This window comes from Fringilla coelebs (genome assembly GCF_963513975.1).
Source record: "Fringilla coelebs genome assembly, chromosome: 1".
Classification (NCBI taxonomy): Eukaryota; Metazoa; Chordata; class Aves; order Passeriformes; family Fringillidae; genus Fringilla; species Fringilla coelebs.
In genome coordinates, this window is record NC_140028.1 from 101860028 (window position 1) to 101887148 (window position 27121).

A 27121-nucleotide genomic window follows, 5' to 3' on the forward strand; every position below is an offset into this window, starting at 1 on the left:
ATTTTGCTGCAAAAGCTAATACATTTTTTGTTGTCTGCTTTTCTCTGATGCAAATATAAGCAATATGCATCTCTAAGAAATCCCTTCATAAAGGTTTTAAAATCCAAACAAAACCATAACTTTAAAAGTCAAACAAAAAAAAAAATTCCTAACAAAGACAGACAAAGCCAAATGCCCTTACCAAACATGCAATGTGCTGTTCTACAAGTTTCTGCTGAGAGGAAGACCAATTTGTGACTATCACTAGTCATGTTTCTTAATGCTTTACTGGAAGGTGATAAGATATGATGATAAGGAGAGCAGTGTAAGAACCTCTGTAGAGCAGAAAGATTTCATTGACTGTGATGTATGTCACTGGTGATAACAACGAAAAATTTTCATGCTTATAACCACCTCATGATGCTAAGATGAACAGATTATAGGAATGGTAGTTTCTTTTTTTTTATTGGTCAGCTTTCATGAAAATGGTATTAGGGTTGAACTAGTAGTAAGTTTGGTTTTCTCCTCCATGCAGAAGCAATTAAGAAGGCAATGACAAAAGGACAGTTATGTCCAGTACTTCTGACTTGAAATAATTAATACAGAATAGTAACATTTTCAAAAGTGCCCAAATGCTGCGGGCTTTTAAGGGTCTCTTCAAAGTATATTTACTCCACATAATACAGAGTGTTAGCAAGACCCCAGAGCTAATAACTAATGAACTAGATCCCGTGTCACCTTGTTGAGAAGTAGACTTAATTAGTCCAGCCATAACAACATACTACCGAGAGTTTTGGCTTCTTCAATTTGTGCTAGTGCAGCACTGAGACATGCACATATAAATGAACTGTCTCTAGCAATTTGCTTGCAATGCTCTGTTACAGTGCATAGACATGCCTTCAAGCACTCAGCCTCATAACTCTGATTGAAGGAAACTCAGGCTTTTACAGGTATGAAAGTTGCTTTTGAAAAAAAGACTTGGGCACCTCTGAAAAGATCTATGTCCAAGACACAGTACCTTAGGCAGAAATCTGGGCAAGAGGCTACAATTGGAAGTGGGAAATTTAGTAGCAAAAGTAAGATTTCTTGCAAGTTAGATAAAAGAAATTTCAGTTGCTCTTCTGGATAGATGTGGATAATTTCCAAGCCTGATAGAAGTTTCATTAAACAATTATCCTTTCCATTTTTCAGTGATCACTGCCTAAAATAGATAAAAAAGGCTAGTCAGCTCTTGGTTTACGTTAGACTCACTCTGCCTTATCCATTTCTCCTTTCATGAAACTACCAATTTGCATGACCAGAGAGCTTGGTCCATGCATTTTTACATTTATGCCACTGTGGATACTACTGATATTAGAGAAATAGTACTGCAAAATAAAGACACAGTCAGCAAAAATATGTTAAAAGAATTACTTGCCTTTTGATTCAAATTCACATGGGAGGTAATTAAACAAACACCCTCCTCCATGTATAGCTGTGGGGAGGGAAACCAGTGGAAAAAAAACAACTTCCCTTACAACTGACCTTTTTTCTTTTCACTTTTCTTCCTGCAAATGCCAAAACTGCATGCATTCAGCACAGTAAAACTTTGAGGGGAAAAACAGAGAGTCAGACTCCACCCAGCAGAAATTTAATACATTAATATGAAGGTCTGTCAAGACAGATTCTCCTGGTAAAGAGTTTTCCAAGGAATGTTCTTAAATGCTAGTATTATCAGACTGTTACAATCCCTCCCTCTAGCATTGCCCTCAAAATATGTCTCTTTTAATGTCTCAGGCTTCTAATGAAATATCCTTAATATATGCCATTCTGATACCACTTACTCAGATTTCTATAGGCCTTAGCCCTAGGAAGATATTGTTAGCAGTCAACTTAAACAATTATTGTTAAGAATTTTGTGAACATTTGGATGTTGTGAGGGCTAAAATATTAGTGGTTACCGTGTACTAAAGCTGCATAGCTGAAAGTGAAAACAAGAAAAAGAAAAGAAGGTTAAGAGAAAAGGCTAATGGACATTGAACACCTGAAGAACAGTATAAATTGCACATATCCAGGAAGACTCTAAGATTCTCACACATTACAGGACTTTGTGCCTCCTAGAACTCCTGGAAGAATGAAAAAAACCAAAACAACAAAAAAAACCCCCAACAAACGATCAACATCCTCCTTTTAAGTATAGGAGGAGTTACAACTTGCTGTCCCAGTGGTAGCTGCTAATTTTCTTAGCTAGTGTTGAAAAGAAAACTAGGTCACATAACAGTCTCTACACATTTCTTGGAGACGACTGCTAATGGCTCTGAACTTTGAAGTGTGGATATTGAAAAGTTCTTACATCTGTGGTTCTAGAGAACTGAATGTCTTACAAGTGAGTATACTTACTCATTTGCTTATCATAGCATACTCTACCAGAAGGAAAACAGAGGAAAAATTGGAGTTGAACAAGATCAACAGCAAAAAACCTGCAAAACCCCCCCTAAAAACTAAACAAAACCCCCCCAACAGCAAGAAAAAACTCATCCAATGTATCAGATCCTTCAGTTTTATCTATGCACAAAATCATACTATTGTCACTTAATACATACTACAGGGATTTAAAGAAATGGTTTAAATGCCTGTCTGAAAGGTATGCATTTCAGTATTGGAATATCTTATTGCTATTTAGCTGAAACAAAACTGAAACAAAAAGTTACTAACTAACTAACTAACTAACTAACTAACTAACTAACTAACTAACTAACTAATCCTGGCATTCCACTAATTTTTTCTCACATGTTTAACTAATCTGCAGTAAAATGAGCCTTAGATTTTTAAAGAGTATTCTCTTATGGAATGGGGATAGCCCCAACTGAACATCATCAGAATAGAAAGAAAATGCTATAAACACCTTTTTCCACACCATTTTATAATTATCTCACTCCCCAAAAGAAGGCAATGGCCTTGTCTATGGGAACAAAGAGGTTCTAGTACTGTGGCCTATTGAATATTTTCCAGATTGTGGCATTGGCCACTTAAACTAAGACAAGACAGCCACTCTGCTTAGAATCTTGAACTTAATTTGCAAATAACTGTTTTTACTTCAGAAAAAAAATTAGTTAAAGAAAACAGTGAAAATAATAGTACCTACATGTAGACATGCAATAGTTGGGAAGACAGAAATTTCCTTTACCATAAAAGATACTTCAGCACTTTCCAAGCCAGCCCACAATGAGCACAGTGTTATTTTAAAAAATCCTATCCCTGTTGTTATTGCACATGACATATTACATTGTACTGTACAGTGTGTGGTGATGAGAAATTCCCTGCTTATTTAACTGTGATCCTTCAATGAATTTGAAAGGGAGCACTTTATTTCCATTTCTTTAATTTACTAGTTCTTTAGCTGATGATTTTATTAACTCTTGTATTTGAGAACTGATGCTTAACAAAAAAAGAGGAAGAAAAAAAAGGCCCTTGGCAGTATTGTGAAGGCCTGGAACAGAATAATGCACTTTAATAATGAGGAATAGAGCTATGGCTTTTGCTGATGGCTGTGACCGGCTCTGTGACCTGATTATGTCGCAGAGTGTCAGCAGCTGAGACACTACAAAAGGGAGCGCATCCCATCAAATCTATCTCCATTGTAATCACTCGCACTGCTGAGAGCCTTGTTAGGAGCAGGGAATCCATCAGGCCTCATTAGCACCGTTTACCATCAAGAAGCTCAAAGAGCAAATGTGTACCCTCTCATCAGAATAATGAGAACCAAAGTACTCCTATTATGTAATTGGATCAACAATGACTCTCTCTCTATTTATTTTCCTGAGCTACTCGTGGACTACAACACTCAAAAATTAGTTATTTTTTCGTTAAGTACCAGGGTGGACCTGTGCTTAAGATTTTTCTTAGACAGAAGGTTTTCATATCTAAAGAGCAAGTCATGGGCACGCTGAAGCCTGGGTTACTTCAGGGGCATTCTTAGATTATAATGAAACAATCCCAATTAATTCCCTGTTCAGTTAAAGTGTGGACAATACAATTACACCATATATACTTAGATTTTCCTTTTAGTCTCCCAGGAAACAGACTATTGCCCTCTTTATCCACAAGGCAGTTCATCATGCCAACTCTCATCATGTTACTCTTTTATGGTAAAATGTTATCTTGCAACTGCTGAATTTAGTGGTATTTTTCTCCTGTTAGACAACTCCCATCTTTTTAAAAGAGAAAAAACTTACTCAGTACCCACAGTTAAAATGTATTTGATCCTGAAGTCAAGAGGCATATATGAATGCAACTGATGATAATTAAGAAACCATATTCATCAATCTTGCTTTCATATTTCTGTGGCTCATTTCCTTACAAATATTAAGACAACCGCCAAAGCACACATTTCACATACTTAATAAACACAGCAAAACCAACACAAAACTCCTGATTTTTTATTTCATTTGCAAAACCAGCATAAAAAAAGAGATAAATTGGGTTAAACCTCTGAAGAATCCAAGGGCAGCAATGGCATTAGGGTCCTTCTGTAAGGCAGGCTGAAGCTGAAAAGGTAGATAGTTTCTCTTTGAAATCTACTGACAGGGTGCAATCTGGCAAACCTGCTGCCCTGGCCTTTAAATTTAAGATATGAAAGCCCAGTGCTGCAAACACTTCCTGGAAAGTGCTGAGGGCAAACAGAATGCAAGCAGTGTTACATGGGCCAATAGCTCTTCATAATATGCCTCTGAAAATGAAAATTTGATTTAGAGTCCTCTACGTTTACTATATCAAATTAATCAGGTGATCTAATCATATTGTTTCAATGGATTAGATCTCTTGGCTTGGTCTTGGGAAGCTCTGGTGTTACAGTTTATATTGCCATCCAAAGCAAAAAATGAAAAATATATAAACATGCCATAACTTTGAATTCAATGATTAATTAAATAAAAACATGTTACATAAATTATTGTTAATATATATGATTTTTTACTGTAATTGTAAGAACTCCTAGACTAGTGGGAATTAAGGCCATGCCATATGTCATTTAAAGGATCATTTCCCTTAAATTTGGCATAGGATCTTGGATTTGACCTAGAGCTTAATGTCTCCAGGGATTACTGATCACCATATATTTAGCTAGACAGATGGACATTTACAAGCCCTGAATTTCTGTAACAGAAACAGAGTGCAATTACAAAGATTGCACATATCAACATCCTAGTAACTCGTTCAGCTTTATATTTTCAGGAGTGAGTTTTGGGTATCATGCTTGTGATTCTTTGAAAGGGACAATTTTCAAAGGGCAGAATTCTTAACGTGTGGTGCAAATCTGGCTCTTTAGTGATTTCAGGCAGATTATTCAGAAACGGAGTGTTTCAAATTACTATTACTTTATTTTGAAGAAACATCTTGTAGCTCTTGGTGCTATAATTCTATTAATTTGAAGGGAATGTAATTTAATTTCTGGAATGTAGATAAATTATACTGAATAGTCCTGTTTTAAGGCAGCCTGAGAAGTGGTCTCTAATATGAGTTTATGCTGAATATTATAAAACTGCATGCTATATTACACACTTACTATCAACATTTATCTATATTGTGGCAAGGTCTATAGTACTGATTATAAACCAAGGAACATTTGCAAAAACAAGTAATAAAAAGAAAGCCCTTATTTAAAAGACTTAGGCAGATAGCTAGATGCTGTAATTTTATTCCCACAATTGGGAAGATTATTCCTTTCCTTTCTCATTCTCTGCAACCGGTGGAATTATTGGACTTTACATTATGCCTAGAATAAACAGACTCAGCCTGAGTGGAACTTTCATTCAGTGATATCTCCTTAGTAGTGGGGTTTTTTTAAAGGATACAATGAATGGTCACACATAGATTATGTTTTCTGGGGAGAATATGTAAAGGAAAAGCTATAAAGAAATTAGTCTACATTTATAACTTCAGCTTTTATGAGGAACATCTTTGGTGTCAAGTGCTTCATATGTAAGTGGTGACTGTGAACCATTTCTGGAGCACAGAGGAGATAGAAACAAGCAGCCTCTATGTTGGAGCTGATCTGACTATGAGTTATAGGTATTATAACCAACTTTTCTCCCAAACCAATACCCCATCCCTCCAGAAATCTTAATAGGCTTTTGAGAGCCTCCATTTAAAGCTGGCTGCATAAAATGATCCTTTGATGAAAAGGGATTGAAACAAGGGTTAAAGTAGACATTGAAAGGTTATTGTAGAGGGCACATTGTTCATACAATCCTCCTTTAATATGTGTGGTGTGCACCTGCGATAAGATGATTCATTAGATAAGGCCTCACTTTGACAAGCTCCATCGTTCAACCCTCGGGGTAGTGATGGAACAATTCTGCACCCACCCAGTAAATATAACAAGGTCAGCATTTTTTTTCCCTGGGACTTGGATGGTGATAGTGAAGCTCAGGAAGCATCTTTGTTTATGTGTCCTGTTTAAAAAAAACAGGGGCGGTCCTATAAAGTGTTGAATTTTATTTTTTGATGGGCCAAAATAAAAATCCTCACTCTTGTTCCAATTAGCTAGCAGAAAATTGCCAGGAGAAGAACTGCTCTTGCTTTTTTTTTCCTCCTTACTAGTAAACAGTAAGAGTAGAAACTAAATTTTAGATTCACATATCATCCAAGCTGCATCATTTCAATAAATGCTTTTCAGGGCCCAACATCCACAAAAACACTGTGTGCCCAATTTGTAGAATTTAGAATAATGACATTCAAATTACTCAGTTACCAGTTATATTGACAGATCTGTTGCAGAGAAACAAGGCATTGTGTTAATTTTAGTCCTAATAAATTCAATAAAGAATGAAAGTGGTCACAATCTGAAAGACACTTAAATATGGTGAATCAAAGGAATTATTTTTATATATATGGATTCAGATGCATTTGTTTCTGCATCATACTAAGACTGAGACTGAAACAGTTTTAACAAATAAACAGCTCCATAATGTAGGTAAAGCCCAATCTCTCCCTTAGACACACTAACTCTTAAACAATGTTCAAGTTCCTATTTGGAAAATTTTCCTTATAATAATCTTCCAAAATAATCTTCCTTCTTTATAATAATCTAACCAAAGCAATCATCCAAATCTGCATTTACAGGCTGGCATAGTAATTGCAAATTGCTTAACACAGTTAATAACCAAATGAGGAAGTCACTCAGATAACTCCATCCCTGATATTTCATTACAATTTATTTTCCTTTACTAGAAACACTTAATGCCTTTTAAGAAATGACGTAATACAAAAATCCCACAGAAATGCAAAAAAGTGAAGCACTGTACCAATTCAGTAAAGGTGTCTGTTATTAGGCATATGTAAGTGGAAGAAGACAGATGGCATGTTTGTTAAAAATCACAGGGTTGCTGGACTTTTAAAATGGTAAAATACTAGTGCATGGTATTGCACTACTGCAATATTTTTAAAGGGATGATAAATAAAACAAATAAATAAAGGGCTGATAAATAAAACAAACCCTTAGCTTTTTCTAGCTTGAAAACACTCTTAAAGAGAGCCCAACTTCCCCCTATTTCTCAGACTTTCCATTTCTTACCTTGTCTGGCAAATCAATATTTATTTATCTTCACCATGTGCACTTTTAAATTGCTGTCATACAGGCGGAACTGATTTTTGTCCCAAGATCAGCCTGCCATCAGAATTCACAGTTTGCTCCATCTTCTACTCACCTGTCCTTGTGCATTAGTGACGAGCTGGCCTGTGACTCCCTGAAGGCTGGAGAGGGCGTTTCCAAAGGCCTGGGAGTTTGCTATTGAGCCCATGGCTGCTGCTGCTGCAGCTGCTGCTGCTTGACTTGCTAGTGGATTATTAACCAGCTGAAAAAAAAGAAATAAAATATAATGATAAAACCCATGATAAACATACAATATTAACTGGATAATATAAAACTGATAGCACAGTAACTTTTATGTTATTTTAATGGTTTTTACCCACTTAATTGTGTGTAAAACATGTCTGCTCTAAGAGCTCAAGTTTGAGAGGTTCTTACTTCTGGGGTTTTGAAAATTAGTAGTTTTAAAAACGGAAGAGAAAATTCCATGTTGATGTTAAAGAATAAAATTTCCTTTTTTAACCTTATATTCTCTCTCCTATGTTTTTAAATCTAGTTATGCTTGATGTGTTTCTTTAAGCTCAAGTTGCTAATCCCACAGGTGTAGCAGCTTAGTACTGTTGGAAGGAGCGACCAGTGAAAGACTAGCACTTGACTTGACTGGGAGTGCAATGTTTACTTGAGGATATTCAGAACAGAAACTATTTTACTGATGACCCCAAACCCAAGAAAAATCTACAAATCCTTTAATTTTTATTATTAAATAATTGGTCTCAATATCTAGACAAATCACATTAGAAGACTCAACCTTGTTAGTGAGGTCAGTAGATATCAGCTAAAAATTAAAAATTCACTTGCAAAATACAATACTAAGCAACATGCTGCTTCTCAAATATGAATGATTAGTCCAGGACTCATACATTTTCAGGAAATAATTTGTATTGCCCGCTTTAGTCAATTCTACCTGAATGCACCATAGAAAACATAGAGGATGGTCATGGCTTCCACCTTAAAGACTACGGGAATCCCATGGAGGAGCAGTCCTATCAACTCCTGTGCTTATCAAGCATACAAAATGTGTGTTCCTCTGTCAGAATCAAAAGTTGTCTTGGACATGGCTTTTCCACTGGATTATTGGGAAGTTTCTATTTTCTTATCCTTTTCTGAGAAAGGAAAAACATTGAACCAAGCAGACAGGGATGACAGTAAAAAAACCTAAAAACATTGGGAACCATCATCACTTGTACAGCTGTCTTGAGAACAATCAAACTGAGTTTAAGAGGCTGAAAATACATTTTGGAGTGGCTTTGCCTCCTAAGAATCATTGCATTATAGCAGAACTTGCAAAATATGCATTAGTGGGGTAGAGCAACCAGAAGTCTGAGGGACGTAACAGTCTAGGGATATCTTTTCTTAGGCTGAGATGAAAAGCTAGAGTTAACTCAGAAAAGCTTTATGTTTGAGCTGAAATTGGTAGGAGTTCTAAGTCCTAAGATGACCAGTAAATGATCTATCTTTTAGAAATGGAGAGTCACAAGCAGTGGTGAGGGATATACTCCATAGACAGGCTCTGCTTCAAAATAGGTTATAAAAAATTAATCAGTGATTAGTAGATGTTTTAAGCATGTTACAGATATGAGTAGTGTGTATGTTATAGACGTTTAGAAGCCCATCAATAGAAGATGTCAGATATGGTTATAATCTATGCTTATAAGAAACCTACTTGTCTGTTGGACATTGCAAAATCTACAATTGATTGCTCATACATTAAAACATCTATTAATCATTCATTAGCCTCTCATGAAGTATTTATAAATGCAACCTTGATATAAAGTGTGGCTTAAAGGGGTGCCTTGGGCATATCCAATCCCTCTAGAAATTGTAAAGTAAATAACTAAATAAAGATTAGTAGCAATGCCAGACAGAAAAGATGACATTGTTTGGAGGAAATATTTTATTTGGAAAAAATTGTTATATGAATCTCTAAAAGCAGTTCACAGCACCCCATGGCACAAAAATCAAGCAGGAATAAAACACAAAAGAGGAAAACTGCAATGCATGCTTGATTAGCAGTCCTGATGAGCTGACCTGTGAAGAGAACTGAAACCAGTACAATGACCAAAGTGAAGCTCAGTCCCTGAATACAGACTGCAAGAAATTCCACTGACTTCACAAAGGTGTGAGAGCAAAGGTAGCTGATGCACTCTTTAGTCATTTGGATGGTGGTCCCTGAGCAGGGCAGTGTAATGCCAGAGAACAATATAAGTAAACTGTTTAGTTTTCTGCTCAAAACAGTGTAATTTCTTTATTGTCCAAATCAGAAGTTAGCAAATGCTGCCTTTTTTTCACAGCACTTTGCTGGCAGTACTGGGACTTGAAGAAATTATCTTATAGCTGTAAATACTTGGAGAAGAAAGGTGCAGCAGAAAGAGTGTAAGACTTTCAGAAAAGGCCTTCTACAATCTTATTAGCAACCCACAAATTACTGAACCTCTGATCTTGGAGCATCTGACTGCAGGTATAAGTTATAATCTTTTGACAGTTACTCAAATTCAGCTACACTAGCTGCTATATTCAGGGCTTCAGAGGTATGCAAGAACAGCTGCTTGGGAAGCATAAATAAGCCTTGTGAATCTGGAAACTACAAAGGATTAAAACCTTCTAAAAATCAGACTATCACCTTCTAGGATCTCTTTTCCATTTTTCCTGCGCCAGTTTTCAAAAAATGTACATTTTCAAATACAACAATAAAATTTAATTACAACAAACCCTGGAGACACTCAGGATTGCTTTTAGTTGCATCACAGAGATAAGCTACTTATTAAAAATGATGGCAGAGGCTGTGATATGCATAGGTACCCTGCACAGTACCATGTTCCAGGAAAAAGCACAGGGAACGGGCCAAATCACAGGGTAAGAGATTTCAAAGTGCAGATGAGACCATCCCTATCTATTCATAAGTCTGATTAAAAAGGAGAGGAAGCATTTTTCTTTGAGTGCGTTGGGGAGCTGTTGACTGCAAGCTACGCTCTATTCAATTGACCCCTTTTATTTTGTGTGCAAACTGAGGATGAAGAAATACATCTCATTTCATTATGTCTGGACACCAAGATAACACATTGAATCTTTCTTTTATTCAAAAAATAAGATCTCTAACTTGAGAGGTTTATGCAATTTCTCAGTGAAGGCTGGATCCCTAAGAATGCATGTTGGAAATATTGGAAATATATTGTGAAAAATTCCACAAAGGGCTCTTCCTATTTTGTTTCTGAATTTAAATAATGACTTAATTTGGAAGGCTGAGATATTTGGAGCCGTTGATTCCAGTGCCCAAATCTCTTCCCCAACTCAAACTACCAGCCATAACAGTAGATAATAGTAATCTCTGTTTAAAGTGACAGGCCAGACCTCTTAATGACACCTCTGCTAATAACATGATTATACGAGGAAGCAAATTTTATGAGGAAGAATCTTCAATAGCTGAGTAGGTTTAGTACATTTTTCTGATTTTCCAAAGCTGAACTAATAAAGGTAAAGCACATGAAAATTGTCTACTTTAAGTCAGTAAATACAGAAGACATTCCAGTGCAGCAAACAGAATTCACACAAATAAAACAAATCTGAGAAATTCTGGTGAATGAAAGAGGCACTAACAAGATCCTAAAACTGTGCCATGTGAAGTGAATGATTCTAGGGTTAACACATAGTCTTCAAAAGAAGCAATTTGAAGAAAAGTGTGTTAAGAGTCAATGCTACAAGCAGCCTTCTTGAGAGCCATAAATATTTTTTTTTAATAATGCCATCTTCCTCTTTATTTTGAAAACTAAGTATTTCATTGGAGTTGCTGCGAGAAACTGACCAAGCATTCATCTATTGTTAAATGCAAGATCAGATTTGATAACCTACAGAGTAGGTAGGTTTGTTCCTTTATAAAAGGCATGTTCTACTGAACTTTCAGTCTCCTTGTCTGGAAATCAAAGAGCCAGTTTTAGTCATTACAATATAATTTAGTGAACAAATACCAAGAAAAAAACAAACAGTTTTACTAGTGAAAAGTCAAGACATTTCAGGATGCCAGGGCATCACATGAAAAAATGGGCATATAACCCGAAAGGTAAAGTCACTTTATGCTGTGCCAGTATATGGATCTCGTGTGTTTTCTAAAGCACTTGTGGAGGAGGCTGTGTAAAGACATGCTGCTATCTGAATGCAGCAATGGAGAATTTGAAGGACATACTGCAGAGTAATTTCAGGCATAACTTCATTTTATAAAATAGTATTAGTGTTTTTCAGAAAGACTGTTAAAAATCACATTTCTGGATATCTCCTAGAGATGGAATTAGTGTAAAAAAGCACTATATTTGATTAGGGACCAACAGATCCTCAGTCTCTTATGTTCTCTGACAAACTCTTCTGTAGGGAGCATCACACTACTAGATTAGCTTCTGAGATTATTTGCTTAAACCAATGCTTTTCAAGGGACAACAAATATAACAGTTGAGAAGAATTCAGCAATGGCTCTCAGTCAGAAACACATGACATTTTTCTTTTCTACCCATAATGAGTGAAAATTTTATTCACAGAAATGAATTTTTTTTTATCAGCATAGCATATGCGTCATCAACATGTTTTATGAAAAATCCTTTCCTTAGGATTTTTTCTCCTGAGAAGCTGAGAGGCCTCAGGAACAAAATGTAAACAATGATTATCTGCTGCTGTGGAATGCAACAGGTGGATCTGTGAATGGTCTCATGTGGTGGTTTCTAATTAATGGCCAATCACAGTCCAGCTGTTCAGACTGTCTCAGTCAGTGACAAGCCTTTGTTATTAATTCTTTCAGTGACAAGCCTTTGTTATTAATTCTTTTTCTATTCTTAGCAAGCCTTCTGATGAAACCCTTTCTTCTGTTCTTTTAGTACAGTTTTTAACATAATATATATAATAAAATAATAAATCAAGCCTTCTGAAACATGGAGTCAACTTTCTTATCTCTTCCCTCATCCTGAGACCCTTGTGATACCATCACACATGTGCTTTTGTAGGAATTTTTAGACGAGAAACTATCTGAATTTTATTGTGTTTAGCTGATGAAAGAATTACAGGTTAAAATATAGTGGGATTTATTCCCATTTTTTCTCGTGGCTTGTGAGACAAATTCTGGGTAGTAGTCACTGGACCTTAAGGGAAAAGACTGTTTCATACTGAGCACACACTCCTGAGGATGTCCTGATACCTTCTTTGTTACAGTGACTAGCATTATCATCTATATTGGGTGTAGATGGAAAGGTTTTGGTAGTGGAGCAGCTGCAGAGGAGGAGGATTAAAAAAACCACAGTGAACAAAACAAAGGGAACAGCAAGGTCAGAGAAAGGAGAAGGAGTTGTCCCACAGCAGTGAAAGAGTCCCCACTGTAGCCCTTGGAGGACTCTAGAGTAGGCAAATGGATATTTTCTGCTGATATTTCCTGTTATCCCTGGAGCACCCATGCAGGAGCAGGGGGAAAGTGTGAAGAGAAAGGAGCGAGAGAGGGGAACTACAAAGGTCTGACTATGGCTCCCCATTGAGAGTGGGTAGAGAAGTCAGGAGTGAAAGAGTGGTCTGGGAGAGTGGGGAGAAAGTAGTTTTAATACTTGTCTTTGTTTCTCATTTAATTGGCACCACTATAAGTTGATTATCCTCAAGTTGAATGCGTTTTGCCCTCAACACTGATTGGCAAGCAGTCCATCTTGACCCACGAGCTTCCTCACCCTGCTTCCTCACTCATACCACTGAGGCAGTGAGTGAATGGCCTGGTGGGCACTGCTAACCCACCACCCCACTGCACGGCAGAAACTGGAAACCATATCTTGCAACAACAATACTCAAGTATTTTCAATACCTTAATGACATAGAAGCAGAGCATTTCAACCTAGATACCCCTATGCTTGGCTTCTAAACATGAGTGAATTGAGAGAGAAGTGCAGTTTCCCTGAAAGTCCCCTCCCCATCAGCTCTTCAGGCAATTTCTTTACCTAGTGTAAATGCTTATATTCCTAATTGTTTTCAATATGTACATACACCTGGTATCAGTCAATAGCTCCCTGAACTTAAAATCTCAGGGTCCCTGAAGGAATTAAAAAAACACACTGAAAGACTGCTTCAATTGAATCCTTGGAAACCACCTAGATATGACAGCAATAAGTACAAAACAAATTGATCATAATAATCAACATGATCATTACTTAGCACTTGTACAGAATTGTGGGTGAGTGAGCTCTGTCAATTTAATTTATTTTTAGGACTTTAAGTAAAATTAAGTCAAATTTTGAAAATTCCTGTGAACATGCAGATCCCAAGAAAGTCAAGAGAGAATACACAGGCAACATAAACAAAAAGAGGTTAATTTCATCCAAAGAGATGCATGAGCAAACATTTTGGAAACTGTCTGATTTTGTACTTATCAGTTAGATTTTTTTTTTAATGTTGTTCTTTCCCTCCTTCCCTCCTTTTTCTGTTTACATAATAGGATAATTACAACATTTAACTTTTGTAAATGAACATCAGGGTAAAATGTCTGATAAAATGGCTGTCACAGAGCCTAATCATGCATAACTATTTGAAAATACGCCCAGCAGGCAAATCCCAAATTATGGAAAAAAAAATTAAATCTGTCAACATTTAGTTTTTGTACGCTGTTGTGACATGATCAACCTACAAAATGCACAATTTAGTTATACTATCCAGACCCATCTAACAATGTCTGCTTGTTTCAAAACTGCACAGATCTGTACTTGCAAATGGTTGTAGATGGTAAGAGTTCCAAATAGGCTGCTTAGACAGACATTTTAGTATATGCACATGGATCATAAATTTATGTAGAGCATACAGTGTAGAGACAAGGATATTGAAGTATCTGAAAGCACTGACTTGACAGAGACACTTAAAATATCTGGTTCTCACAGATACTTAGTCTGCTCATTATATGCATTTATTGTGGTTGAGCTATTTGCTGTCTAAATCTATGCTGAATTTTCTATCAGAAATAAGCACTGATAGTGGTATCACTGATGCGACATGACTTGATTCAATGCAAAGCGACGCGACCTGAGGTGATTGGAAGTACGCAGTGCTCATGTGAGCCTTGATATGACATAGATAGAAGAGGATGGACAAAATTTCTTGAAATATCTTTGTAAACAAGGTGATGCTGGTCAAATTTGAACCAGTCTGCAAACTGCAATAACAATTTGCAAAATTAAAAGCATATATTTCTTATAGAGCCGTGGCAAAGCAAATAAAAGAATGAACATCATTCCCAGGTCTCTCAGACCAAACTAATGGAGACATGAATAATGAAGAACACATCAGGCTAAGAGTGAGCAGACACCACCCCAGCCACTTTAGTTTCTTCTCTATTAGTCACAGATAGAAAAGAGAGGAGAGGAAATTAGAAGAAATCGATCCTCATTGGGTCTAATCCTACAAGAAAAACTAAACTGAAGGTGTCAGCATGTCTGAGGCTGCATCTTATATGTTTACATAAAGAGAGAGTGAATATATTTAAATATATTTAATGTCTTTAAATGCAAAAACCTACAAAATGCAGATGACTGGCCGCTCAGCAGCAGGCCAGTACTTACAGACTGACCCTAGACCCCTGTCCTGTAGGTTCCTGACTGTCCACATTTATAACTTACAAGTTTGAAATGTTCCAGATCCTTTTAGGATGGCACCCACTGAACACAACTTCAATTAAACAGAAGCATCTTGCTTTTGTCTGATTTACTTGGTTTTATCTGTTTTTTTCTGAGTTACTTTTGTGTTTACATAGTTTTTAAAATATCTGAAATGGTTTCTTTCATGCATGATGCATATGTACTCTAAAGAAACAATATCTAAATTACATTTGGCATCTCTAATAATCATAAATTGTATCAGTACTTATAAAAGAGGAACGAGTACTGAAAAAGTTATCTGTATTCTCTAGTTTTCTGAAGTAGTTCCTGTGTGTTGCAAGAATGAAAGCAAAAAGGCACTTTCTAAACTTTTTGAAAGGGGCTACAACACAGTTCATTTCACATTGATTAGTTTCTTGGTTCCTGTGTTTGTCTATTTTAGAATGATTTATCTGGCTTCTGAAAGATGCTTTCCCTACAAGAAAAATGGTTACTTCAGGGTTCTCTCACTGCTAAAAACCTGGACTCTTATCAAAAGGAAATTGCCATCTGTCTTTTCGGATAACAGCCCAGCACTTGGGTCTCAGTGATCTCTGTAGAAAGTGTGTCAACCATGAGACACACCAAATTAATCTCCTTAATCTAAAGCATTTATTTGCCTTTAATTTGAATTTGTGAATGGCATGTGCACATGTAAATATGACCATTTGCATATATAAATGTTAAAAATGCAATGTGAGGTCACACAATGTTAATATGACACTTCATGTTAAGTATTTGAGAAAGTATTTCTGAAATCTTGTTCTACAATACAAAATGCAGTCTTTATATGTATGCCTGGAACTGTTTATTCAAATAGTCATATTAAAAAACAAACTTTGAGGCACAGACCTTGTCTTTTGCCCTTTGAACAATAAATCCTACTTAATACTTGGGGACATATCGTTAACTGAGAATATATATAAAGCTTCTTTTAAAATTCTGTGTCAGCTGCTCTGCAAAGATCCTAATTTTTGAAGCTGGAAATACATCTGGATACTTTGGTTTATTTGTAATGTAATAGCATCACCAAATAGTTTTGCTTTCATGAAAGCTAAGTGCTTACCTTGAATTTTTGTTGACTTGAATGTTAACAAGATCAGATCTAAAACTGTAACTATGTGGAATACTTTTCCATTCACTACCTTCAGGTCCAAACTGGACTTTACTCGATGCACTGATATATGATACAAAGTTGAAGGACAATATAAATGGCTCCTGAGTACAGTAGGAAGATTGCTGTCAAAGATAGAAGTCAGTCCAAAATATGAATCTGGTTCTTAATACAGGTATCCATAGAAAGCTGGAAGGATTTAATTCTCTGTATTTACATCAGTTCACCCCAAAGTCAAAATGACATAAACACCATAACTGATACAATGTGTTTGAGAAGTGCTCTGGTTTCCAGGTTTTGTGGAGAATGTAAGAGATACAAAATCCATTGTGACACTGATTTTTAATAAGACATTTGAGTTTTGCTGAAGTCTCAGTATATAAAAGGAGATTTGGAAGTATGGATAAAGTTGAAGAAAATATTCAGTTTGAAAACCTTGATGTCAAACAACATTTCCAATTAAATAAGTATGAGACGTGAATGATAGCCACTGAAACAAGTAAGCTGAGTCACAATCTACAAAAGGGAAGTAAGCATGCAAAAAAGAATGTTGAAGATCCCTCAGCAGAATACTGTTAATATTTTCCCCGGGCACTCTTTTTTTACTTTAGTACAGTTCTGAATGCCCAGTGGTGGACTGGAAGTGTGATTTTGTTCCACTCTTTTCTGTCTGTCAATGGGAAGGTTACTGCTGCTACTCCTTTTCTAAAGATAGAGCAATAAACACCTCCGAACCTCCTTGCATGACCACTATGTGAGCATATTGCATGTCAGATGGTAGCAACCCTCTGCCACATTCATATTTAGATAGCTTACATTGAGGATAAACATAGTGGAAGACACTAGATAGCACAAGACTGACTACTGCAATTTAAAGCCCCTGTTTATAATACATACACCCAGTATTTTCTTTTTCACCAGCAGTCCCGCTCTGTAGATAAAGTTACATGTAAATTGGTAATAGTTGTGTGTTTAACTTGACAGAAATTGTGTCCTCAATGCAGCTCCTATAGAAGGAGAAAGGCAGGAAGGGTTAATATGCAGGCACATATCTAACATAGGTTACATTTGCAGCCACCTGTGTAACTTTTCTGCAGAGAACATCCTCTCCTCCCAGGCCCTTCTGTCCCATTTACTGTCATCAGGAAACCTGCTCCCAAAAATGAAGTGTAAGTCCTGCCCCAGAAGCAGCGTGTCCCTGCAGTGTGGGGCTCGGTTGTGCTCGACATCAGCTGGGCAATTCCAAATTTAATTTTGTTAATGTTCTTATAAGAGATATAGAGAATATTTTAAATGTTCCAACTGCCTTTAAAGCTTTTTTAATTTGTTTGGTTGGCTTTTGGTTTTTGGTGTTTTTTTCCCTTTGTTTGTTTTTTGTTTCTGTTTTTGTTTTTGTTTTTTTTTTTGTTTTTTATGAGGGTTTTTTTTGTTATTTTCATAATCCATCCCCATCTCACCTTTTGTGTGACTCCTGGAGTTTTTCCTTTTTGGAGTGGGTATAAATTTTTTTTGCTGTGATAGAACCCCTTTCTGCTTTTACCTATTTGACTCCTTTTCTCTGATCTCTTATCTCCAGTATCAGCTGCTTTGCTCATGTCAGTCTGAGTCTGGTCACAATAGGTTTTCTGTGTGGGAGTTCACACTGAACCACAAAAGAAGCAGTTAATCTACTGTATCTGTAATGTTGCCATATTAATTCCTAATCAATTTCAAAGCCATATTTGAAACATATATTTCACCTCAGCAAAATCAGAATAACTTCAAGTTGCCAACAGCAAATGAAACTTAAAAATAATTAAAAACATGTGGGCTAGAAATGTATTTTTTCTCAGGTCTTTGCAATTGTCACTGTGCTAGGCACTATAATTTCATAGCAAGAGGGTATATGAAACTGAGATCCTCTTATAACAAAAGCATAGTTCCATATTGCTTGAGGTAACAGAAGAACTCACAGATGAATGTGAGTGATGACTGCAAGTATAAACTGTATAATTTTTTTTCCTGCTAGGATCAGTTCCCAATTTGTTAAAAACTGATGGTGGATTCCTACAAAAACTGCTTAGTTAGCCTGCATGTAAACCTAATGCAGCCCTGGGTAAATTTGAGAGAGTTTGTGCTAGTTTTTGTGACTCATTTTTCTATTTCATAGATAAAGTTGTTGTGTGACCTTATACTCCATCTTATACATGTTATTACATAAAATCACACACCAATATTAATTTATGCCTATGGTGATATTGCTGCACTTTAAACAAAAGACATAAGAAAGTTTAGCTCCTATCATCCTCTCTTATATTTTTTTGCATGGAGACAGAATGTCAAAAATAATGCCTATGTTATTACTCAATATCTGCTACTGGCTGAACTCATAGCCTGAGGAAAGTCTAATTACCATTTACAATAAATAATTTCCTCCATATTTATTATCAATGGAAATCTACTCATAGACATTCAGCCAAAGAATTCTGCTATACAGGCAAAAATATGTACTATCTTTCAACTGCAGCTCAGCTTACAACCTGAATGTCTGTAGCTTTTTCATTAAATTCATTATTGCCTTATTGTACCTAGACTCTTGTTCTTCCATAAGGCACTGTCAATAGACAGACAGATGAATTTCATGTTATAAGTATTTTCTACTTTTATCTGTTGACCAGATTCACAAAATATTTATGGGCCCTGTAGCAATTCTTGTGCTTTACAAAACAAGGGACTATTTTGGTGCTAAAAATAACATAAGTTCCAAGTTCTTGCCCTGATTCTGATTTCTCTCTGCCTGAATATAAATCTGGTCTAATTCTAATGAGGTCAGCAGAGTTGCAATTAGTTAAAACAGAGAAACTATTGTTAGAATCAGTCCCTTCAATTTCTTATGGGATTCAAATATGCAGGAAGGGGGAGGGGAAATTATTTTCTCACTTGAAATACTAGAGTTAGCTAATTACACTGATATTTTATTTAAATAAAATAGTCTCACCAATGGTCTGGGTGGTTTTTTGTGGGTTTTTGTTTGTTGCTTTGGTTATTTTTTATTTTTATTTTTTATTTTTTATTTTGTTTTGGTTTTTTGGATTTATGCCTCTATAAACTAGAGAAGCATTGAAGTCAGAGGTCAGAACATTTACACCTACAGCTGTGAAACGAATGGATTTTCATTTTGTGGTCTGAGAAATTTCCCTGAAATGCCCTATTCACTCCCTTAAAAACAAACAAACAGAAAACCCCAGTAACCAAACACGGTCCGGGCAGACCTGGAGTGGGAAAAATTTGAAAATAAATACAATTCAGGTCACTTGAAACATTCAGTTCAGACCAAAATGGTTTCTTGAAAGGAAATGTAAAATGGATCACCCTCACAGATGGGTGTTACATATATTGAATGGACATACTTGACTTCAGAAACTCTTTCTTATATGTCTTTTCTTAATCTCATTCATTTTGGGTTGGGAGGAACATATACATCTACCTAACTATTTGCCAAAATATACCTTTGGAAATGGTGAAGTACGCAGATCTCTTTGCAGTCACCAGCAGTGGAAGGTGCTATTGGCAATAGTGTCAGTAAAAGGGATAAGTCGAGGGTCAGGAATGTTTTTGCAGAAAACCTAGTCAGACAGCACAGCTGTTCTAATGTACCTCCAACACGTCAAAACTAGGATGAACTCAGCCTGAGTGCAAGTGAGGCAGAACTCTTTCAATATGCCTATCACATTCCTGATACTTGTACAGGCAATAAAGCAAATTCTACCTCTAAGATACGAGGTATGTGTTGTTTGCTTTCCAAACTTAAAGCTGAATCCATTCCCTTGAAAAAGAAATTTCAAAGAAGGCACTCATATTAGAAACCATGTCAGGAGAAGAAAGATGAGCAGAAAAGGCTTGGCCTAGTTTTAAGTATGTATTAACTGCACACAAAACAAGGGTGCAGTTATTCTCTGTTGAATTGTGTCCTCTTTCAACAATGGGAATTAGGAGGCAGGTAACAATCCTGGTTTCACCTCAGAGGGAACAGACAAGGACTATGACCTGCAGAAGACCTGGTGATCACCAGCCAGCTAGAAGAGGCAAACAAGCTCAACAGTCTAAGCTAAACCAGAAATTGCTACTTTTGCATGGGTCAAGGAACCAGTTTTTCAGTTGTACCAGCAAGAGAGCAACCTGAGTGTGCTAAAAGGGGTTTTCCTTTCTTTTTCCTGAAGACTACGAGACTGCTGAGCATTGCAGGTTGCTAAGACATCTGAATTAAGATCTTCATGGAGGGAGGGATGAAGGTCCATTTGCCATGTTCATCTATACTCAAGGTTTCCCTGGCATGTCCAGTTGTGAATCCCATACTAGGGAATATCAGAAGGCTTATTTTCCCCACTGACAAAGACCTAATTTAAAGCAGATTTAAGTGATATACAGCTACCATACCAAAACATTTCCTTTGATTTCAAGAAAATTACATTTCTTATTTAAATGAATGCCCATGAAACCAGACCTCTTTCCCTCTCTTTGTTCCTAATATTCACCCAAAAATAACATTACTCTTAAGAGCCATCAATGCAACAGGTGGAGTCCCACAGCAGTCAGTGTAATTGCACCAGTTTAGACCAATGAAAAATTTAGTGCATTGATGCTGGCATGTGAAAAATAAATCAGAAACTTTATGGATATTAAAAACAGTGTTAAAACAGGGAGTTTTATACAGTAATTATACGGTTATTTCTCAGTAATACCATCTACCAAGGGCAAAGGTATATCTTTTATTGCTGTCTATGATGGTAATAATTCTCCCTGGCATTTGTAAAACCAACAATAGCTTTACATTGATTTTGCTTAAAAGGAAAGTTCAGGGTTAGAAAATAAGTATTTCATGTGGAAACAAGAAAAACTTTCCAAAGTATATGTGATGGAAATAGTAATAATTATATCTGCAAGGGAAGGAAGTCTTGTGATTAGGGTCACTGAGTAGAGATCTAAAAACCTCACCAGGGGTCCAATTCTTCCATATATTTCCATTTCTTTAATTTCCTGTCTGAAAAATAAAATAAATAATAAAATTCTCTTTCTTTCTCATTGTTTGCTTGTTTTCTCATTAGATAATACATCTGCAAGCCCATCAAGACTGGATTACGTGGGCACATGCACCAAACACCAGCAAGATCAAAGATAAAACAGATTTTCTTATTTCAGGTTAAATCTGCATATGGAATGCATTTTTCTGTTTACTACACAGTATGCATTGATTTATGTATTTACCTGGTATTTTTAGCCACTGCCATAATATATATCCAGGTAATATTAATGGAGGCCAAAAAAAATTCCTCTGAGGTACAGAAATGAACGAACACCTAACTCACTAGCAAAGCTGTTGAAAAAATGTAGGGTTTTGGCTAAGAGTCAAGCAAATGGTACAAATAACTACAAGAGGCTATTTCAAAGTGAAGACAGACTTTACATAGGTTAAGAGTAAATCCAGGAGAGCATTCTACATAAGTCTGGATTTGCTGCTCTTTATAAGTTAACAGGTTAAAGTTTGTTGTTTTACATTATCAGATCGCCCTGCATAAAAGAAAGTCTTGTTTTAGCTCTGAAGTTGTGATCTGATAACATGTATTGTTTAGAAAACACTAACTTAATCATTAATGTTCTAGACACTTTTTGTAAGATTGACTAATTACACAGTTTAACACTGCAGAAGTGGGGAAATTCCCAATGCATCCTAGCATTCCTTCTGGTTTTCTATTCATTCACACTCGTAATAAATTTCACATATGAAATTTTTTTTATCAAGTCCTGTTTTAAAGCTAATGGCAATGACTCAAATAATGCTGAATGGAGCTCTAGACCTAACAGTCTACCTTGTTAAGCAGAAAAGATGACTCACTTGTACAAATTACCCTCATCTGTAGCCGTTAAACAGAACAAAATCTGGGAAGAAAGCCGTGTGTCGAACTATGAGAGCTGCACTACAGAGCACTGCAGGCCCCTTGGTTATCCTTAGAGCACTAACTGGTCCCCAGCTGGTGGTGAGAGATGAGTGGCCATGGATGCACGGCCTCATCCACTCATCTGTCGCTGCTGCGGCACAGAAGGGGTGGTCACACGGCGGGCGGCACCTTGGAGCTCTTGTCCTGCATCTCACTTGGGACCCAGATGGTTTTGCCCTCAGTTGGAGCTGCCTCCACGGCAGCCAGCTCCCTAAATTCACTGGCAGTGTTGTAGGGATGGTTCCTGTCCCAGGAGGGATGGCCCTAACTGGCCTAATTTGTTTCTTGTTTGAGGTTTGGCTTTGGCAGGGTTTTTTGTGCATCTTCTGAGCAGACACTACAATCTGCAATCCGACACCTCTTCAGGGTACTCTCCTTACCCAAGATCTAGTTTTGCTTCCTTGCAACAGCTTGTGCTTTGCTCAGGGAAAGAAGCTGGAGAGTCAATAGAAACTATATACAAGTGCATGCTATCCCACAGTCTGAGCACTGCAGAATGCCTTTGAATCTTCAAAATACATTGCTTAGTCAGGACCAAAACTGGAGGGGGTGCCTTACTCAGGGGAACACAACAGATGATACAAGGGCAACTCAAGTTAAGAATCCTCTCTCTCAGATGAGCTTAATGTCTACTGCTTACTATCTATTCTTTCAAACTGTCCTGCACTGGACGTGTAAAAATAAAGGTGGTGGGAAAAATGTGCCTAATCAAATTATTCTTGGGCTACCCTTCACCTCAAAAAGGAGGTAAAAATTTGGAAAAACCTGGCAGAGCTGGAAGCCTGGTCTTTGCTTACATCAATATAAGAAACACAAAAGTCAAACACTAATACTATAAATTTGGACTCTTAAAATAAAAATAGATGGACAAATAATCAAATTACAGTACTACAGAACAAAAATGCAGTAATAAAAAGAAAGGAATGCCATGGCAATATAACACATTGAACACCCATATTTGCCAAATCAGTATGAAAAACCTCCCTGATGTCAAATTACGAAAGAAAACAGGCATAAAGGCAAAAAAAAGAATAAAAGAAGAAACTGAAAAGCAACCACAGGTGAGTTGGTTGTGTTTGCTGTGCTTTTCAGAGACCTGGAAGTCTGTGACTCTGAGTGTGTGTGTATGCTGTACATATAGAAATATATGCTGTATATGACAATTATGCAAGAGAAAATGCATGAAACACAAGATTGCTCCATGAATTTTAATGAACAAATAGCATCCTACTATGAACTACTCACTAATTAAGGTGATAGGCTATATCAAAACAAAACCAAGAAATATGCCATGTATATATTTTGGAATGTTCTCATTCCCCAAGCAGAACACTATTAAAAAATGTGTATAGAGGTTAATCTCACCAAAGATAAAGAAAATTAAAAGTCTTTAATTTTATTTATGGAAGCAAAGCATTGTTGAGGTAATAAAAGAAAAATTTGAAAAAATTGAAAAAAAGAATGACTACTGAAATAATTATATTAAATCAGATAATGACATATAACACATCATAAATCTACTAAATTGTAGATTAGGAATAGAAGAGAGAAGACTATAGGTAAATCAAAACACTTATGTATTTCTGTCATCTTTTCTGCATCTCATGAAGCCTATACAGCAGTCCTGCTGTGCGGAAGATCTAGGAGAAGAGATGATAGACATATATAAGTCACTGCATGAGAGATGAGACTTTAATCTGCTTGTGACGATCTTCAAAACATGCAGTTTTTTTGACTAGTGTTCTTTTTAGTTTACAAAACAGTGTCACAACTATTCTGATATAACTTATATTAGTTTAGGTGAATAAGATTTGAAGTAATGCTCCTCTCATGTCCATATTCTGACACAGAGCTGTAAAAATAACCTGTGCCATAATGCAGTTAGCCCATGCTGCAGCCACACTTCTGTCTTTCTGTCTGTTTGGGGAATACACAAATACACAAGCTGACACTGAAATGACAAAGGCTATACGGGAAACAGATGGTCTTGGGGGTAATCCAGATCTCACAAGAGAAGACCCTTTCCTGAGCTGTCTTCCAGTGAAGACTCTTCTTTCACTGACCATGGGAGGCACCTAAACCTATGTCTAAGTGGCTTGGTTGGGTGGCATGTACCAAAGGCAGGCAACAAGGGCATGCATCTTGTATGAGGACACATTGCCAATGGAGTTTTGCAGCTTTCCTAATTTTTGGACACACTGCACAGCAAATCCCACTGCCTGTCTTTGGGTATGAGTATGCATTACTTAGGAACTTAGATTTGAACAGAGAGTAAGAAAAAACCTGCATTAAGGGCCTACCTCTGAATGCTAACTTTAGGGGACTGTAGAGTCTAGTCCCAAATGACACTTTTAAGTGAAGTGATCATTAAGTGAAATGACAGCATAACTATCTCTGCATCTTAAGCAAACTGATAGATTCAGGACCTTGCAGCTCTTATCTTTGGGAACCTGTGACAAGTCTCTGAGCATGTACACTGACTTCTTGTAATGAAAGCAAACTGTAAAGAGCAGCAATGCAGAAATGCTCTCCCAGCTACAAAACCAATTGCCTGTGCTAACCCCTTCTCCCTAGTTTTAATTCACTCTAATTATCCTGAGTACAGCAATAAGGAACACAGACCCCTGCCCCATCTTCAGTACTACCACACAATTCTGTATTACACAGGGGAAGCCCAAGAGTCAAGGTACAGAAAATGTGCTGTTCTGCTTGAATTATGCTTCCCTTTAACCACATGCTCACTTCTCATGAACAATAAAGGTGCTGTCCCAAAAGTAATACAATTTATAAGGAAAGTGTTAGCAATTTTAACAAAATTTTAACTGCTTTTAACGAAAGAGTGCACCAACCTCTAACAAAATAATTAAAAATTGACCCTTAGGTTATTCCTAAGTCATTATTTTTCACTGAGCATCTCCAGTTGGGTGGGATCCTGTCTTCAAGTTTTGTCTGGGGTGAAGTTAATTTTCTTCACACTAGATAGCGTGGGATTGTGTTTTGGATTTGTGCTGAAAGCAGTGTTGATAACACTGGGGTGTTTTAGTTTTTGCTGAGCAGCATTTTCACAGAGCCAAGGCTTTTTGTGTGTCTCACACTGTCTCACCAGGGAGGAGACTGGGGGTGCATAAGAAGTTGGGGGGGCAGCCGGGACTGCAACTGACCAAAGGGATATCCCAGTGCCCTATGGCATCGTGCTAAACAATAAAAGTTGTGGGAAGAAGGAGGAAGAGGGGATGATGTTTGTCTTCCCAAGTCACTGTTACATGTGACGGAGCCCTGCTTTCCTGGGGATGGCTGAGCACCTCCCTGCCCATGAAAAGCTGTGAAATAATTGTTTTTTCCTTTGCTTGTGCTCGCAGCTTTTGCTTTACCTATTAAAGTCTTTATTTCAACCCACAAGATTTTTCACTTTTACTCTTCGTTCATTTCCCCCATTCCACGGCTGGGTTTGAGTGAGGAGCTGTGTGGGGCTGGGGTTAAATCACAACATCCTGTTTCCTGCAACTGTTGTACTTTGGAATACTGCACTTCAGGGGAAGTCACAAAAAACCTTGATGTGCACACCACCTAACTCAGTCTGCCTCTGCATTTAAGTTTTACATCTGAAAAAAAAAAAAATGAAATTTTAAAGAAAGGTCAATAATCTCTCTGTGAGTTCATTAAATTCTCAAAAGCAAACAAAAAATTAATTCATATAAATCAGCTGATGAAGATCAAATCACATTCCACTTCAGAGAGAATACAAAATAATCCTACAATCTTTTGAATGCTGTTTTAGAAACTAACATTTGAACCAAAATAGCCTGTAGAACATTGTAAACAGCTTATTTTAGACAGAAATCACATCACTTCTAAAATAGGGCTCATGTACTAACCAGCAATCAAATAGGATGAACCAACTGAGTAACACAGTAGAAGTTTTTCCCTAAGGTTTCAGATTTCTTAGAGGATTAAGGTCCAGAAACTCTATTTTTTCAACTAATATATTATCTATAGAAGGTGGTCTCTTGCTAGTTGGCTCATCATCGTGCCAAATCCAAGCACTTCAAAGTAAATCTATTTGATAGCTAGAAATTATTGGTCAGAAAAGAAGAGAAAACAACATCCACCTGCAATTAATCAAAAAAGGGGATTTTTTTTCCCCCCATTATTACTTACTTTCAAAAAAAAAAAAAAAGACTCAAATACTCTATATTATAAAAGGAATTTACTTTATTGTAATGTGAGAAATCCATTAATCAAACTGAAAGGTAAAGAAATTGCATTTTTAGTTTTTTAATGTTTTAATACCAGATTCTTCTATTAAGAAACATATATTAGGACACTATTTCTCAGAGATTGATCCCTCCTTAGAAAATCTTGGTCCTAGTTCTGTGCCTGTCAGGCTCTCTAAGTGACCCTGGACAAGCTAGTTAATCTCTTACTAACTCATTTCTCCATCTGTAAAGGGGAGATAATCATAATTCCTTTGTCTTGCTTGTCTGCTAAAACAATGTGTTTGGGAATAGGAAATGTTACAGACTGTGCTCATACTTCATGCAGCTCAGTGGCCTGTTCTTCTAGATCCTTTCCTAAGACCCACTCCCATCTTTTTATCAATTCCATCTTTGTTTTGCAGGAGCAGAGGGAGCTCTGAACTGCTCTAGGATGGTAAAAGTGAACAGCCAGTCTGACTGCTGATCACGGTGATTTGATTCTGGCACTCCAGTCAGGCACTGTGTCATGGAGGGTAGGCAAAATTACCGTGCTAAAATACAGACTGCCTAAGGTGTAAGAGAAGCCTGGATAAGGA

At 36.8% G+C, this 27121-nt stretch overlaps 1 protein-coding gene across 1 annotated transcript in view; it reads right to left on the minus strand.

The window, feature by feature from the left end:
• The window catches only part of POU6F2 (POU class 6 homeobox 2), a gene marked incomplete at its 5' end in the record, with an annotated part of 309184 nt that overhangs the window by 45463 nt on the left and 236600 nt on the right, over positions 1-27121 (minus strand). Inside the window, one exon of the mRNA XM_084212470.1 lies at positions 7665-7811. Within this exon, the coding sequence (XP_084068596.1) occupies positions 7665-7811 (147 nt within the window). The remainder of the gene's footprint in view (positions 1-7664; positions 7812-27121) is intronic.